We start from the raw sequence: 17277 nt of genomic DNA on the forward strand, positions 1-17277 counted from the left end.
AGCGTGGCATGCACAATTTAAATGTGCCAAAAAGCAGGTCAGTTCTGTTACAACTTTTTTTTTCTTTCCAACGAAAGCTGACTCAGTGCCACACACGGGGCCTAACTCTATCCCCTTCGCTTCAGTAACAATTACTTTACCCCATAGGTCTCAGAGGATAGCCCAAGGGAATGAAGCTCTAAATAAAAGGCTAGATTCTCTGCAAGAGGTAATGACATGACTTCCTACAAGAAAATTGAAAAGGGAGCATTGAAATTGACAGAGACTGAAGGGAAAGTGCTTCTACTGGAAACCATCACGGATGGGCATAGCAAGAATTGCCATTAAAATTATTATGAAGTGTAAGAGTTTCAAAAATAACATTGATCTTCCAGAAACTGACAAATTAAGACCAATGTGTTTGTTGGTATGATCAGGTAGAAAGCATCCTGAGAATTTTATAGCAAAGGAAGACTCTCTGGAGCACGCAAGCAAAACACTACTTAAGGAACTGCAGATTTTTATAGGCCAATACTATGTACATGCAAAAACTACTCTCTCTGTTGCAAAAAGGAATGGCAAAGGCAAATGGCAAAGGAAAAGCAATCGCTTTCCCAAAGAACTTTTAGTTTAAGCCATAGCCATGAGGAAAATACTACCGATACATTCTACCTCTTCCCATCCTCTTACATAGTCTTGATACAAAAAGAACATTTTAGTCTGTAAGGGAGAAAAAGAATTTTCAAGTAAATGGTTTTGGTGAGAAAGAAATGGAAACTGAAGGAAGTTTCAGGCTGGTGCCCTTCCTTCAGCTTCCTCTTACTGTGTATGTTCTAGACATGGATGAAAGAAAGAGGGACAGGTAGTTACTGAAAATAGTAAAAAGTCCACATTAAAGTGCCTCACCTGTGAGCATGAAAATCTGCTTGGAGTGAGCACAGTATATTACCAATGATGAGAGGAACTAAACAGGAGAAGTCACAACAGAAAAGTCAGGATGCAGTTTTATTAAGAAAATGGCAATGTCCCATCAAACATTCATCACAAGAAGAAACAACAAAGTAGAACTTCTCATCACAATCCAGGTGAAATACCAGTGAAAGTACAAGCTGCCTGTGCCTGGATGGTGTAGCTTTTGGTCTACTGGAATGACATCATGGAAGCATAACAGATGTACAAAAGATGAGGTACAGAATTCTGGTTTCACAATCAAATTCATAGAAGTAAAATCCATTTTTAAAGGCATATTCTTTCTTATTTTTAAGGGACTCCGATACATGGATAAGAAATCTTGTATAAGAAAATATATTTTTATAAATAAATGTTTCCTAAATACTAAGTCTTAACTGTCTGAAATCTAATGTACTACTTATATGTGTATGAGAACAATTTTAGAAGGTGAGAGAAGCAGACATTAATCTACCAGGCTACTAAACAGGAAAATCAGAAGCAACTTCCCCTCAAGGTAAATGTAAAATCTGAAAAACTATCCTGTTCTTCTGAAATACTGTTCACAAACTATCCAACATAAGTACCTAACTTGACTATTTGCCAAAGTAGTAGTAACAATGTGTTTACTGAAAATCCTTTTTTTTTCATTGGTTTTAAAGAGTGCTCTATTAACTAAGACCAATTTCAATTATTTTAGTAAAGAAATATGCTTTACAGACAAACAGATGCCACTGAGACAAATCTTCTTAGAAACTCATTAAAAAATACCACTTTACTTTTAACTGGTGTAGAAAAAGCCTGTCGTTGACTCCAACAGAAAAAACCTATTACCCCACAAAATCTGGGTTGACATTTCCTGAACATTTTGACTATAGCTATGAAGAGATATAGATTATTCCTTTCTGCCACAAGAAGCAGCTTTTCAGTTCTAGACTAAAACATTCTCAAGCCGAATCAGATAAAATATTTTACATGTGGTTAGAAAGGGGAACTGTGTCCACTTTGCATTTTCCATGCAAAAAAGATGAAGACAAATTATTCTGCAGTTGCCATTTTGCTGGAGAGACAAAGGCACCTTCTGGCAGGTTTAGTCAACATGACAACTGTGATTACGTGGCTCATACGTAAACAATCTTTACTGAGTCTTACTCTTCACATCAGATTTTAGATGTTTGCTCAAGTCTAACGGAGCCCAGGGGCTAGAAAACTGCATGATGTTTTGTGATACATATAGCTACTTCATCTCCTTTGCTTTTCTTACAAAGTGCTCATGATGGCACTGCATTTTAATTCAACATAAATATGTCATCCTACATAAAGCAACATTTCATAGTTTTGTAAAGAAACTCTAAAGTACACCTGTTAGGCTGGATAGCAAACTTTCATTTTGGCTTCTCACCAAGCCATCAGTTATGTACACAAACCTACGATGAAAGCACAGGGAAAAGCACAAGTCAGTCTCTACTTGTAATGACCTGCTGAACTGTATTCCTCAGGTACATGGACACACACTTAATCTAATGTCCACTGCCATATATAGGATGGACAGGTATTCTCCCTTTATTCTGCCTGAACTCTGATGATAGTGATACAGCTTTGCTTCATAAATTCTTGGACTTCATCATTAAAAAAAAAAAAAAAAAAAAAAGCTAGACTTTCAACCAAACTTGCTTTCAAGACCTGATTTATGCCATGAACATGTTTTATTAGAAATTTCAGGAAATTTGAAGAGCACATTACACCTACTACTGACCTTAATGACCATACACATTAGCACTCCTCTTTCCAAAGTAGCAGTTGGAGATTATTTGCAATAATACCACCAAAAGTGGTACTGACACCGAACTTGACAATCTGCTATCCTTAAGCTTAGTATGAAATAAGGAACATATTTTGTTCACAAAGTTTTCTTTTAACCATTATACTCTGAGGAGGAAAAATTACTAAAATGATCCATCATCTTTGAATATCTAGTTCTTCTGACAATGGATGTACGGCTGAAGAAAACCCTTGTTGGGAAAAAATGATTGTTTGTCTATCTTTTTGGCACGTCATATACCTAACAGATTAGCTCAACTCAGAAATGTATAAATCCCAATCATGCATACTAAAAATTGGTGGATGAGTGAGACTCAATTATACTGAACTCTGGGCTTCTTCTACGTGAAAGGTCAACAAGCTAAGTGAGAAAACTTTAAAAACAAACAGAAGAAGGCACTGACTTTTCTGTTGACAGAGTTCTGGTTGTCCTCATTAAAACCAACAATTCAAAGACAAAAGTAATTACCTCATAAGCTTTTTTAGATAATATTTTGGAAGACACTGATTTTCTGTTTTGTAGTCAGCACTATATGTCTTTTCATTAAGTGGAAACTTACAATCTGATTGCAGAATAGGATTTGAATTATTAGGTTGGGAGCTTGGCAAATAAGGAAAAGGCTGTTACGGTCTATTCCTCTCTCTTGTCAACAATCAACAATTAGATCCAATTCCTTAGAAGCACAAGAGATAACATGACTTTCTGAATTCTGCTTATAAAATTGGATGCTTATAGCAACACTGAAAGGAGAAAACTAAGAAGGATAGGTACTGGTGAGATGAGTTTTCCTAGAGACATCAAGTATTCTTCAACAACAGGATTAGAAGTAAAATACTGACTATCATATGGTACCATAACTACGTTGAGAAAGACCATTTTATTCTTTTTTAGTGGATTTGGTGATGAGTTGCAGGCACTGTAATATTGTGTACTTGAGTGGTGATCCTAATGGTGGATCAACAAAAGCAGCTTCTCATCCAAGGATCCCCGGCTATACTAACTTATAAACAACCTAGAGGAGAGCATTTTCTAACTACCTCTAATTTTAACTGGTTACTACTTCCTTATCCATTTTTCAAAGCTGGACCACTACTTGCAGTTAGGTAATTTATGAGAAATTGAGCCTATGGATGTTGGTAACATAGAGAAATCACTTTCCACAGACGAAACATAAAAAACTACTGGTTTTCACCTTCTTGTAGTTCAGAAATTAGGAAAGTAACCAAAAAGAAACAAGGAGTGGCAAATGGTAGGTGATTATGACAGATGATGCCAAAGCATGAAAGTAAACTGGGAATATATATTAACATTAACATATATTTATTAACATTAGGTGAAGTAGCAGAAACCATTTTCAAAGCATACATATAAATAGTTTTTCAGCAAGTATATACTTAAACTGCTAAGGTCCTTTCCACAAGTCATGTGAATGCTTAATTTTACACAGGTTCAAAAAGCAATGGGACAATAAATGGCTGTTGAATACAAAAAAGTAAGTTTGTCTCTGTAGACATTCAAACCCACTTGGACTTGTCCCTTTATAACTTGATCTGGGTGGCCCTGCCTTGGCAGGGGGATTGGACTAGATGATGTCCAGAGGCCCTTTACAACGGTAATGATTTTGTGATTCTGAGGTTTTGAATTAAAATGGTGAAGGCTGAGAGAAATTCTGGAGACATTTTATCGCTGTTTATTACACTCTTTGTTTTACTTTCCCCTATCCAACCTGTTTTTAAGCAGGGACAACCAAATTTACTGCTATTCTATGTGCCCTCTAGGCATTAAATGTTTCTTCAGTCCTCCAGTCTGTTTCCTAAAGGAATAAAATTGTAGCAAGTCTCACATGGAATAAATGCAGAACAAACTGAGCATCTAGGAGAGTGACCTTTGCCAGCGTACAAACATCACATTTAGACATGTAGGAGGCTTACTGCTCAAAACCTAGTCCTGTGGTCTTTGCTATCATTTGTAAAAACTTCAGAATTTAAACTTTAACTTGTAATCTTTAGTTTGTGCAATATTAATTCATAAAAAAAGGTTATTCTTTTGAGAATGGGAAACTGGAGGGAGACAAAGCCTGGCACTATACACCACAGCAATGGCAAGATGCTTTTTTTTGCTCTCTGATCTCTCCATTTTGTATTTGTCAATTATGACAGGATCAGGAAGAAGGCAACCTACAAATGGGTGCTAGTATTAGAAAATAAGATATGATCTGCCTCAGAACAGACAGAATGCACAATACAGTATATAAAATACAGTACTTGGGCATTAAACAGGTGTTGCAAGTTTGCCCACAAGTGGAATGGGTGACTGTTTCCTCCTGATCTTTACTTCAGAACTGCACTTCTGTCAAAAACAAGATCATGATGTGGAAGCAATCCAAAGGAATCTCAGTATAAGTTCTATCCAGGTTTCAGGAGGAGAAACAAATAGTAGTCTTTCTATGGATATAATCTTTTTAAAAGCCATGAGAGACTCAATCCTTTGCCGGTAAACCTGCCAACGTGCAGGCTATGTATCCCTATTATTTAGGTTTACAAAAGAGTTCCACATTCATTCTCTTTCCACTGCTTTAGCACCCTCTCCATTTTCTCTCCACCCCCTGATTTCTTAATACCTTTTTGCTTCTGACAGGGAGAGATCATGAGGAAAGAGACCATAATGAAGGGAAAGTTAAAGAACACTGTAATTAAATTGGGTAAAGGAATGGACAAGTACTCATTAAAAATGAGTGCCCTGCTTCAAGCCCTACTTTGTCCTGGAAGACCTACAGCAATAGACCTTATCAATCCTAAGAATTTATGCTTTTCACAGTCCAATATAAGTGTTGGAACTTGTGACCTTTGGATTCTAGCAGCACGTATCACTAGATCATCAATCAGTTCAGTAACTGAAAAATCAAGACAAGAGCTTCAAAGTAGTTCATTCTTATTCCTGCAAGACAACAATGTAAAAAAGAAAATTTGCAGGTAATAACATATGTGAATTTACGAGTCACAATTAACACACACACACACACGCACCCCCTTTCCCTCCCTCTCCCCAAAACTCCAAAATGACTTAGCAGCAAACTGGTAGAATTCGGTAAGAAAAAAAAAACAACAAACAAACAGGTTAACTTTCAATCCTTTCAAAACTTGTCCTCTTTGAATTTTCATTTAATGGTATGCCACTTGGGATTCTATCCCAATCTACTTCTTCAATATATGACAACTGTGGAGTAGCAGAATAGCCTGGGTTTTTTTTTTTTTGGCCTAGTTTTATGTTCTTTAAGGTTTACTGTGTTTTTCTTAATCCTTAAGTTGCATATTCATTGCCATATTTTCATCTAACTGCTGTCACTTACAGTGTCATGCAGAAGGTCAAGTCAGGGTCAGTTTATGTAAGCGGCATCAATCTGAAAAACTTCATCAGTCTTTATTTCAAGGCATTATGCAAAGAGCGCTGACATTAAGAAAGCCTTAACTGACAGCAAATGAAATCAATCAGCAAATCCCTAAACCATAATCTTGCTCAAGCTGTAGATAACCCTTCCTCTTCTAGGTCTTTAACTACAAGGCCCACCAAATGCAGTATCTAGGCAGAAATGTCTCCCTTGATTTCATTACAAAATTCTTGCACTAATACAGTGCATTGTCTAATCATTTTTCTTTCTCTGTAAGCTATTGATAAGAATAGCAGATAGAGTTATGTTTTATAATGATAGAATAGTAAGCAGTTAAGTGAAAAAAGGCTAAAGAAAAGATTCAGCATTTGAAGAATCTTGTTTTTTTAGTTTAAATGTAATTAATAATAGAAAATAGTTTTTTCTGTTTCTGCTACTAAAGTATTTGTGTAATAAAGTCTATTGCCTTATTAACTTCCATTGCTTAAGATTCACTTGCTCAGCATTTCTTCTTAGTTCTTTAAATTAAAAGAACCAGTACAAAAAAAGTAAGACTCCAGACAATTCCTAATCTTTCACAGTATTCACTTCATGAATTCATTTTGTAACTCACATGATTATCAACAGTTTAACAGCTATACTTCTGAAAGGCCTTATCTGTGTTACACAGTACGCACCGCACATAATATCAAACAATACAGTTACATCCAAGCTACACAGTGGTTATCTGGTAAAATCACTCCTTTTCTGAAGATTCTGTGCACAGATAATCCCATGCAATTCTGAAAGGATTTCTGAAGTAAGAAAAACTGCCTAACAAAAAAGGTGATGTGAAAACTGTATTTGTTATTTTCTGTTACTGAATGATGCTTTGATTTGTAGTTAGAGCTTTTAGGAGTCTACCCTCATTCACTGAGGCAGCTTTGGGTACATACTGAGATCACCATGTCTCTGGAGCAATTTTTCTCATAAAAGAATAGTGACTAGAAGTTAAGAAAGATGCCTTCTTCTGTACGACGCAGCAACCGCATAACCAGCTGGGAAAAAAAAAAAACAAAAACAAAAACCACCAACCATGCCAGGATTACAAGCAGAACCAAAACTAAATAAATAAACTTGGTGAATTAAGATCATGTTTTACACAGCTCTGGCAGCACTTGCTTACATTATCAGCACAGATCCTTCATTAAAGATTACTCACATGCAACAGATACAAATGTATGAAAAAGTGGACAAATGCAGACGGTTACATGATTGCTTGACAGGGTCAAGAAAGAAAGCTTTCCATTAAGAAAGGTTACTGAAAGGTTAAATTATTATACATTAACATTGGCATTCAAGATAATCAGCAGCAGATCTTAACTAAAAAGTTTTTACAAAACTAATTGTGCATATGAAAGAGACCAGACAAGAGTCAGTAGTTTCACAGGCATAAAGAGACAGAAAGATCAATTAATCAGTAATTGATTAATTGGTGATGACAGATACTGGCTTTAATATTTACAGTCCCATAGTGCCAAAGACTTAACAGGGTTGGTGTGCAGCCAGTGCTCCAGCTAACTGGAAGCCTTCTGAGAAGGCTCTTCATATAGTCTTGATCCGTTTATTGGAATGAAGAAAGGAAGAAAAAAAAAAAAAAGTGAAAGGGTTGCTGAGAAAGTGAGGGAAAGAAGCTAATGATAAGAAGGGAGAAAATGAGGAGAGAGCAATGAAAAGCCTGCAGGGGACAGGGAGGAAAAGACCGCTAAAAGAAAAGCTGTGAAGAGGAGAGGAATTTGAGAACATGGTTAACCCACAGAAAGGAGACGGGGTGTGAAGTTCAAATTATAGAAGGAAAATTTCCAACATCACCAGCATTTTGAAAATGCCTCACTTTAGGTTTTAAATAGTGTTTTGCTAACATTAATGATAGGTTTTAAAGGAATCATAGTTAAACCAAATTATGCCAAAATGACTCAGATACCAGCTGAACGCATTCAAGTTGATTAGAGCTCTTCATGTTATGTCTCTTCAATCTGGTTATTCGGATTTTACTCAGATGTTAATTATTGTTTCATAAGCCCTGCACCAACTTTATTTTAAACAAAATGAAGTTTCCAAAAGGTCAGGGTTGCAAGAGGTCACTCTAATGAGATTAAAACATTTACTTATTGATGAGCATTTGAACTCAAGGTGCAAGAGCAAATTATCATTAAATTAATAAAGAATTGCTTTTTTCTATAAACAGGGAAGGCAGGTTTGTGGTCAGTTAAGCAGTAGCATGTATTGACACTAGGTAGGAAATTAGTCCTTTTGGAGAGGAGAAGAAAAGAGGGGTAGAGCAGCCCAGGTGCTGTTGATAGCAGCTCTTGAACTCCTGGAGAATGAAGACCTAGTTTTATTCAACAGCAGCAGCAGAGTCTGATTCCAGAGGAGGCAGCTTTCTGGCCTCTCTAAAGCAATGGATAGGTCCTTCTGTGGGTGAAGTGGCGGAAGTAAAAGGAAAAAACTACAAGTGTTTGCATGTTAGGTGCACACATATATAAAAGCACTATCTTCAAGACTCCCTTAAAAAGGTTTCTCCTTTCTGAAGTATTAAGAGGGGAAAAAAAAAAAAACAAACCCATGATTACTTGTTCTTTTAATAGCCATGCATTAAAAAAAATAAAGGCTTTAAAACAGAAGTACAAGATTTAAAATTCTAATAATTCAGTTTTCAACCAGCTACTCCACAATTAATTCACCCCATTAAGTCCTCATACCGGAAATGATTAATGTTTGAAAGACTTGCCCTATGAAGAAGATAAAATCTAATGACAGAAATATAATCTTACCTTTGAAATCACTTCCTTCTTCAATTTGGTAAGAATATTTTATTGACAAGTAAACATGGGGATGAGAAAGTATTTATTATTTTAAGAAAAATTATCAGCAGAATTATGCATATCTTTTACCTTCTAATCTATCAAGTATAAATCTGAAAGTAATGAACAAGTGTGAACAAGTGAAAATAAATACAAATTAAGAAGCTCCTAATACTTTAAACTACATTTATATTTCCCAATTAATTAGAAAAAGTGGACCTACAACACAATCAGATAATGTATGACTAAATCATACACAAATACATAATTTACATAAAATGGTAGGAACCTACTCCTTAATAAATTTATGATTATATGCTAACACTGAAGATATGTCAGTACTTGACTATATTACTACCACTGCTATAAGCCTCTATGTTATTACTTTTCATTTTTCATTTCAAACTACCTCAAAACACCTGAGCAATGCAAAGTACATATAAATCCCGCATGGACTTCCTAAACCTGCATGAACAGATGGACACATGCTGGAGACGGGGAGAGCAACACAGAGGGAGCAAAAGGCAGTGGGGGAGAGAAGCCGAGGGGAAGGAAGAGAGCCAGAGGCAGGGGGACAGTGTGGATAGAGAGGGTGACAGGCAGAGTGACCAGGGCAGCCACCACGAGCACAAGAGAGTGGCAGAGACTGGGAGAGAGATGAAGCAGAGCAGCAGGCAGAGATGGACCAAAGGAAAGCATGAGCGTGTGTACAGCAGAGGCATCAGGCATGGCAGGGATAGCAAGAGCAACAGCAGCAGATAAGAGTGTGTGGCAGTGCACACGCAGCAGTGAGCAAGTGTGCTGTACGCATGCAGTGGAGAGTGTGCACATAGGACACAGAGAGAGACAATGTGCAGGAGAGAACGAGAGCATGTGGCAGAGAAAGGGAAACAAAAAGAGTGGGAGACAGATGAGACAAAGTGAAAATTATCCACGTCAAACCCACTTGGAGGAGAGAAAGCACATCACAAGTCGTAGTACCTTTTAAAATTAAGGGAGAGTTTAGTAACGGAAAATACAGATTTACCTACTCAAGTCCTTGGTTAGAATAAATTAAATTTTCCTAATATGCAAGGGATTCCCAACAGTAAAGTCGATCTTACATCTCAAGTGAAAAGCAGCACACAAACAAATGCTTTCTACTGAGACCTATGAATACCAACATCTACAGATTTGTGTATATGTCCTTTTAAACCAGAACCCTGCCTGTAGTCTCACCTTTACATCTGCTTTTTCATACACCGTGTAAGTGCATTAAACACTCACATCCTCATTAAAGTCACTTACAAAACTTACCCATTTGGAAAAATGTGCAGTATCTCAAAGGGTTAAATGATATGATTGCTATAGCTTTGAAACACTCTCACCTGGTATTTATCAAATATCAATCTTGTGAAAAAGCAACACAAGTTCATCTGTGAATATTGGTTCTCTTCCAAACCAACATCCAGAAGTCACACCATATCCTTTAGCAAGCAGAGATTAGAGGAGGAAAAGGCCCACCATGCCAAATAGTCACCAAAGCAAGCACACTAATAGGGCCAATTAATAAAATATGCAAATGGAGACTTTGAAGACAGAGGTCAAAGTAGTTCCCATGACAGAGAAAATGATTATTCTTTCCCTAAATGCGTATCTATAAGCAGCTACCACGTGTCAACACCAGCCGCTGGCTGATCACACAGTCATATGCGTGTCTTTCACACATGCAGCAGATATGATTCTGTCAAGCATGGCTAGTTTCTTGTTGCCACTGGTTTTCACCGACAATGACTTAATTGATCTGTTACTTCTGTGTATTCATTTGGGACATGCTTCATAAAGACAGTTTAAGGCAACTATACTTGGTTTAAAGTACACCTCTGGTACCTCCTGTAAAACCACCCAGTAACAGTAGATATAGAGCATAATCTTACACTGATTTGTATGTTGTTCGCCTCTCCCTGTTTGGAAATCAAGCACTTACACATCAAGTATACATTATACATCCTATTGCTATTGCAAAACTTGAAGCAATTTTATGTATCAGACTAGAAGTTTCTTTCATAGAAGTTCTTACCTTTCTGCATCTAGAACTCCAAATAGAAGAAATTTATCATGAGGGAATACCAATGCTTAATTATTTATACATGGGTTTAAAACTATCTTTATTTAGGGACTTTACGTATTGTTTTTTAGATCAAATTGCTTGCGGTAAGTATTAATTACGCATTTGATGTGAAAGTACTTGAGACAATTCACACTGAATCTTCTGAATAACCACTTTTTCTGTGAGCCAGTAACATTCTTTCAGAAGAGAGTGTTAAGAGAACATTATCCTCTTCCTAAAGGTGTAGCATAGTTCAATTTTGTATTTTATAAAGTGTTTATAACCTTTACTGGCTAATTTAAATACTGCTCTGCCAAGCAAGACTACTACTATTAGGAAACTCATGTTATTTTAGTTGCTCTTTTTCACCCTATATCCTGTAGTTATTGGAGGCTTTATGGACGGTTCCACTTTCTGTCTTCAGTGAGAACATTCAGGCATGGCCATAGCAGCACACGTTAAATCATGTTCTTACTGAGTTCACAGTCAAGCACCGTACGTTCATCATGCCAATCTTCCTTGCACTTGTCTCCCATAAAGCAAGCATCTTTCTCCCAGGGAACTTTCATACAGAAGTAACAGCAATATAAAAATTCTGAGACTTCCTGTTTTCCCAGTGACAAGGAATATAGCTCCATAATGCTGCTGAGCTCATCAAGTAAATTCCATTCAAAAGGCCTTTAACAGCCACTTGCTTTCTGAAAAATTTGGAAGAAAATATGTGTATGCACATAGAAATATGTTAGCTTTTTTTTTATTCCCCTCATATGATGACGAAGTGATACACACTGAACCAAAAGTTATCAAGTTATTATTTATTACTGATTCCAGCCACCTACTGTGAACTGGATGCATGAATAATAAAAATAAAACAATTCAATCTCTTCAGTACTCAACAGTTCTGATACCCAGTGCTTCATCCCTATCATACTGTCTAAATTAGGATCTTAATTTTTACTTTTGTTTTTTTTAAAGAAACCACAAAACATCAACAAATCTAGACTTGGAAAAAAACTCCTTGTGTCTAACACTTGCAGTTAATAAGGCCTTTAATTGAAATGCACTTGTCACAGACTATAAAATATATGTAGTAGTAGTGGTTACAGAGACCGTGCATGCAAACAGTTCCACTGGTTTTAGTAACAGGTGTCCATAAAGTGATTGCTATATGCTTACCACATTCAGGACTGCAGGATTGCCCTTAATACAGTTTTACATACAGTGAAATTAAAATCAATTAGCTGACTCCCAGATATAAAAAGGAAATTTTATAATAGAATTTCTGTAATGTAGTGAAAGTTATCAAACAGGCACTATGTAACTAGAGACAAAAAGAGGAGAGGAGAGGGAAAAGGAACTGCACAGTGAGATAGACTATGAACCACTGATGTTGTTTATGTATGTACAGAGTAACCACGTGTAATAGGAGCTGTCAGGTGAACAAAAAGTGTGTTTACAATACTGCACCACCAGTAACCTACCCAGGGCATATATTATGGTGTGTTAGTTATACCAGACACACTCTGTACAAATGTGAAGTACAAGGTTTTATACTTCTGTTTCTCTTCATCTCCTTAGAAAGAAAGAATAGGCTGTCTTCCAAATGCTTCTACAATCATTTTGAGGTAAAAAATGAATGGGAGTTGGATCAGGAAAAAAAAAAGAAAAAAGGCAGCTACCACTGAATAGGCCACCAAATTAGAAAAGCAGGTTTTAAAAGCTCGTGATTTCCAGGACAGCTTCTTTGAAAAGGTGCCACCTGTGGAACCTTCTGCACAGCCTTAAAACTGATCATCACTGTACTGTACTAGGTAAACATTTGCAACTCTACCCTCTGCTAGAGACATACAGCTGGGTTAACTAAGGTTCAGTGAGAAATGTCCAGTTTAGAATCTGCCTTTCTTGAACATTTGATTTTGTGACCCCGTTCCTGCAGTTATACAGTGTATCTAGAACAGACACTTTACAATAAATTAAAAAGGATTACTACAGCAATATACACACACTATGCAACACTTGCATTGTCTGACTTCTTTGCCTTTTACATTACTAGCTTTCCTCTCTGATTTGCACAGGAGAGCACAATGAAAGAAGTATGTACTCACTCTGCCTTTCTTTCTCTCATTGAGAAAACAAAATATTCTGGCTTTAGCAATAATGTGTCACAAGAACGAAGTAATTCTGCACAGCTATAAAGACTAAGGGATAGTTTGTGTATAAGAAGACATAACAGACTTTAAATGCAATAAGGGGGCATTGCACAGAATCCATTTTCAGAGCTGCAAATATGTACATTTTCAGTTAATTTATCTTTTTTTTTCATTTCTCATTGCTTCCTCCTAAGCAAATCGGTATTTTCACCAGACAAGTCTTTAAACCTACATGAACAAAATAAATAGCTTCCATACTTAAGTATGCCAAATAGCAATTTCTTTTAAATCAGGAATGCTCAAAAATCACTATTATTGCTAAAACTGAAAATGGAAAAAATCTGATACTGACCAAAAAGCAGCATAAAAATCCTTTTTTTCTTTCCCTCCCCCCATTTTGTCTGTTTAAATTTGGGGGGGATGGGGGAAGGAGGAGTTGGGATACAGTGATATTAATTTTCAAATACAACATCCATATTTTTCCATGGTCCTATTCCCATCAGTTATTTAACGTTACACGTGCAAAATTAAGAGTTCACATCATCTCTGAAATACCGTATTCAAGAACATATACGTAAATTATTTCCCTTTCAACTGTTGACTGCAATAGTTTTGAAGCTTTTTGTTCTCCACACATTCAGAGCAGCCCAGCTTCTTGTTCTACCTCAGATACAAAAAAGGAAGAAAAGAAACAGGATTATTTTAGACTCTAACCTGAAATGCCACAACCTCTGGCCTGCCCTTCAGCCCTTCCACTGCAAAGGTCTCTAGGTGCAGTTTGGGTAGCTGCAGGGTGAAGTCATTCCTGGTTGCCGCAGTCCGTGACAGCAAGGTCTGATCTCTGACCTGAAGGGAAAAAAACAGCATCAATGGTAATTCCCCTTCAGACACATTAACTGGGATGAACTGGGTCCCCTTGAGCCCACTGAGTGGACTTGCATTGATCGCTGGACCTGAAATCCATGAATAAATTTAGGACTAATTGATTTTTCGTTGCAAATAAATCTCTAATTCAGAGTGCTGGGAGAGAATGTTAAAAAGAAAAAGCATCTTCCCAGGTCTAAAAGGAGAAGGAAAGCAGAGACACTAAGGGCTCACAAGCACACCTGGTACATACATTTCACAGATCTGACCCCTGTAAAAAACTTGTAAAAAAAGAAATAGTATTTGTACTACCAACATAAACAAACATCAGCTATGAAATTTAAAAGTTCGTATGATCACACAAGCACAAAGCGGGAAGGTGAGTTCTGTCTGCTGTAGGGAGATCATATCAGTCCTCTACAATAAGGTTCATTTTATTATCAATTCAATTAAACCCCAGATTAAAATGAATAATCCCCAAACAAAGCAAAATAAACCGACCTGCAGCTCTGCAATTAAGGGAAGGTGAAAACACAAAACAAAACAAAATTAAAAAAAAACAAACACAAAAAAAACCACAACTAATCAAATAAACAAAAAAATAAACCCCAACCTGCTACTACATTTCTTATCATGGATTCACTGTGAGAAATAATGCACTAGTTGTTACTAACGGTGTTTTACAGTTTCTACCCATGCCCGTTCAGAATGGGCACAGAACCCGGTCACGGTGGTACTCCGCTAGTTCTGCGGGCAGCCTGAAGGAGGGGAAGGATGGAGCGACCCCCCCGAACAGCGCCGGCCCCGGGCGCACAGACAAAGCCGAGCCCTTTGGTGTCACAGTGCCACCTCCCGGCCGCGCGCGGCACCGCAGGTAACGGGGACCCGCGCTCGCCGGCAGAGCGGCAGCGGCGCCGAGGTGAAACTTGGCAACGGGAAGGGATTAACGCGGTAGTCTCTAAACACAAGCACGCTTCCCGGTGTTGCACACGAGACGAATACCGCTGTCGGTATTTAAAACCCAACTTTCTTTCACATATAACAACACGTGATTAGTCTATCGGCAGGCATGTGGAATTATACGTACTTAGCACATAACTTTCATACACCATATGCTGTCACACACCCATTTTTCATTTTACTCAACACAAAAATTATCATCTTTACCTCCCGGAGACCCCAGCAGTCAGAGTAGATTCTAATACACAGGGATAGACACAAATCCATACAAATATGTATTTGTACAAATGAATGGATGAAATCCATTCACTTGGCATGGTCCATATCTGTTGAGTAGCAGTAGCCAATAGTGCAAAAATAATTTACTGTCTTTAACAACACAATACAGTCTGATACTAAATCATATACTGAATATATACTAAATACATATCAATCAATAGGTACATTTACTAAATACTATGTACAATAACTTTCAGTTCTTCTTGGAGCCTCCCTTGCCCATAAGAGCTCACCAAACATGAAGTCAAACATACGGCCATTCATTTTAAATCCCAGACTACTTTTCTGTAACCACTTACAAAATTAGTTTTTTTGTAAAATGTTGATTATGAGTGAACATGCTTCAAATAACAGTGCAGCCTTTGAAATCCGCTCTGATTGAAAGAAGTACGCATGTGTAAATCTACTGATACAAAGAAGAAAAGATTTTATTTTATTCGTTGCTCTGTTCTGTGGGAATAGGGAGCCCTACATTTCCCAGGTTGACCTAAAGAATTCCTGTCAATACCTGTGGCTGCCAAACATATGCACTATGATGCAATTTTTATAACAGGAAAGGTCTTCTACACGTTTTTGCACTCACAGTGCACTAGGTTCAGGATATACAGTCCTGTGGAACAAACATTGTCTCTAGAGTGTTCTGTCAGCATGTGTAATTCTGGTCAGATGTTAACCTTGCTGAATATAACACAATGCATTACTTTAAATACACATATATATATACACACACATACATACACTTGATTTACATTTTTATAGGTTATATATCCCAACTTCTCGGTGTCTTTGCTGCCAGTATGCACACAGATAAAAGAAAACATTAATGTGGATTAAGGTACTAAGAATTTATCAACATCAAACCACCAGTGTTTTGCCTTCTACCCTTCTGAACCATAGTCAATAGATCTAAATATTTTACTGCACCCTGGCCAATTCATTGTTTGATGTTTAAAAACTCACACAGAATCAAAGAAAATTTATTAAATTTCAGCCCCCAAATGAGATACTATTAGCTTTGAAAGTCAAGTTTAACTGCGATATTGATGATTCTCTTTTTTCTGTGACAAAATTCACAAGGGAAATCCCTATGTCAAAGCACAAAAGCAGATTGCTAATACTAGGGGGAAAAAAACAATGTATAAGCAATGTAGGTATAATACACACACAATACACACAGTGGAAGTCCTTTTAACCCTATTAATTTCAAACCCTCCATTTCAGTACTGGGGCCTGATACTCACTGAACAATGAAATACAAAAGTATTTTTTTATTTGGCTGAATTGTGGTAAACATGAGATATTAATACCACCGCACCAGAAAAGCACATATTAGCTCCTTAAAGAGAATTATATTTGATACAAAAATTCACAACTAAAAAAAACTATCCCAAAACTTTCTGTGTTTGTAAATACTTAGATCATAAAAAGTGAATTCCATTATCGACATGTATACTGAGAAACTGAAGCTAGAGCTTTCCTTTGAAAACCCTCACTAGGGTTCAGGAAAAAGTGCAAGAACAAAAAGACTGGGCAGATGGTGTACAAATACCATTACATTGTTTCACTTAACAGTGAAAACAGTCTTCAAGTTGACTACCTATTCGAGGAATGGAAAGCTGTAACAGCCATGCTCGTGCAGAATCACGCTGGATAGGCCATACCTGTATGAAAACCTAGTTAACTAATTTCATCACTTCCTGGCTGTATGCTTTTTCAGCTGCAGAAACACAATGACAGGAGTTGGTAGACTCTGATTATTTACTTATTTTCCAAGGAAGTAAGCACAATACTCACACTTTTTTTTTTCTCCATATGAAATCTAAAGCAAGACTATTTTATTTGAGACATCTCCTTAGGCTAGAGACCTAATGCTATCATCTAAAAAACCCTGATCAGCCAGTCAGGCTTCCTGCAATGATTAAAAATGTCTAAAACCAGTTTCACCTCCCTATAGT

The 17277-nt window shown here is 37.0% G+C and overlaps 1 protein-coding gene across 1 annotated transcript in view; it reads right to left on the reverse strand.

Moving 5' to 3' along the window:
- Positions 1-17277, reverse strand: part of CCDC171 (coiled-coil domain containing 171) — a 144580-nt gene that overhangs the window by 26791 nt on the left and 100512 nt on the right. The window contains exon 23 of the mRNA XM_065662549.1: positions 13934-14065. Coding sequence (XP_065518621.1) covers positions 13934-14065 — 132 coding nt within the window. The remainder of the gene's footprint in view (positions 1-13933; positions 14066-17277) is intronic.

This window comes from Lathamus discolor, chromosome Z, assembly GCF_037157495.1.
Source record: "Lathamus discolor isolate bLatDis1 chromosome Z, bLatDis1.hap1, whole genome shotgun sequence".
In the NCBI taxonomy this organism is placed as follows: domain Eukaryota; kingdom Metazoa; phylum Chordata; class Aves; order Psittaciformes; family Psittacidae; genus Lathamus; species Lathamus discolor.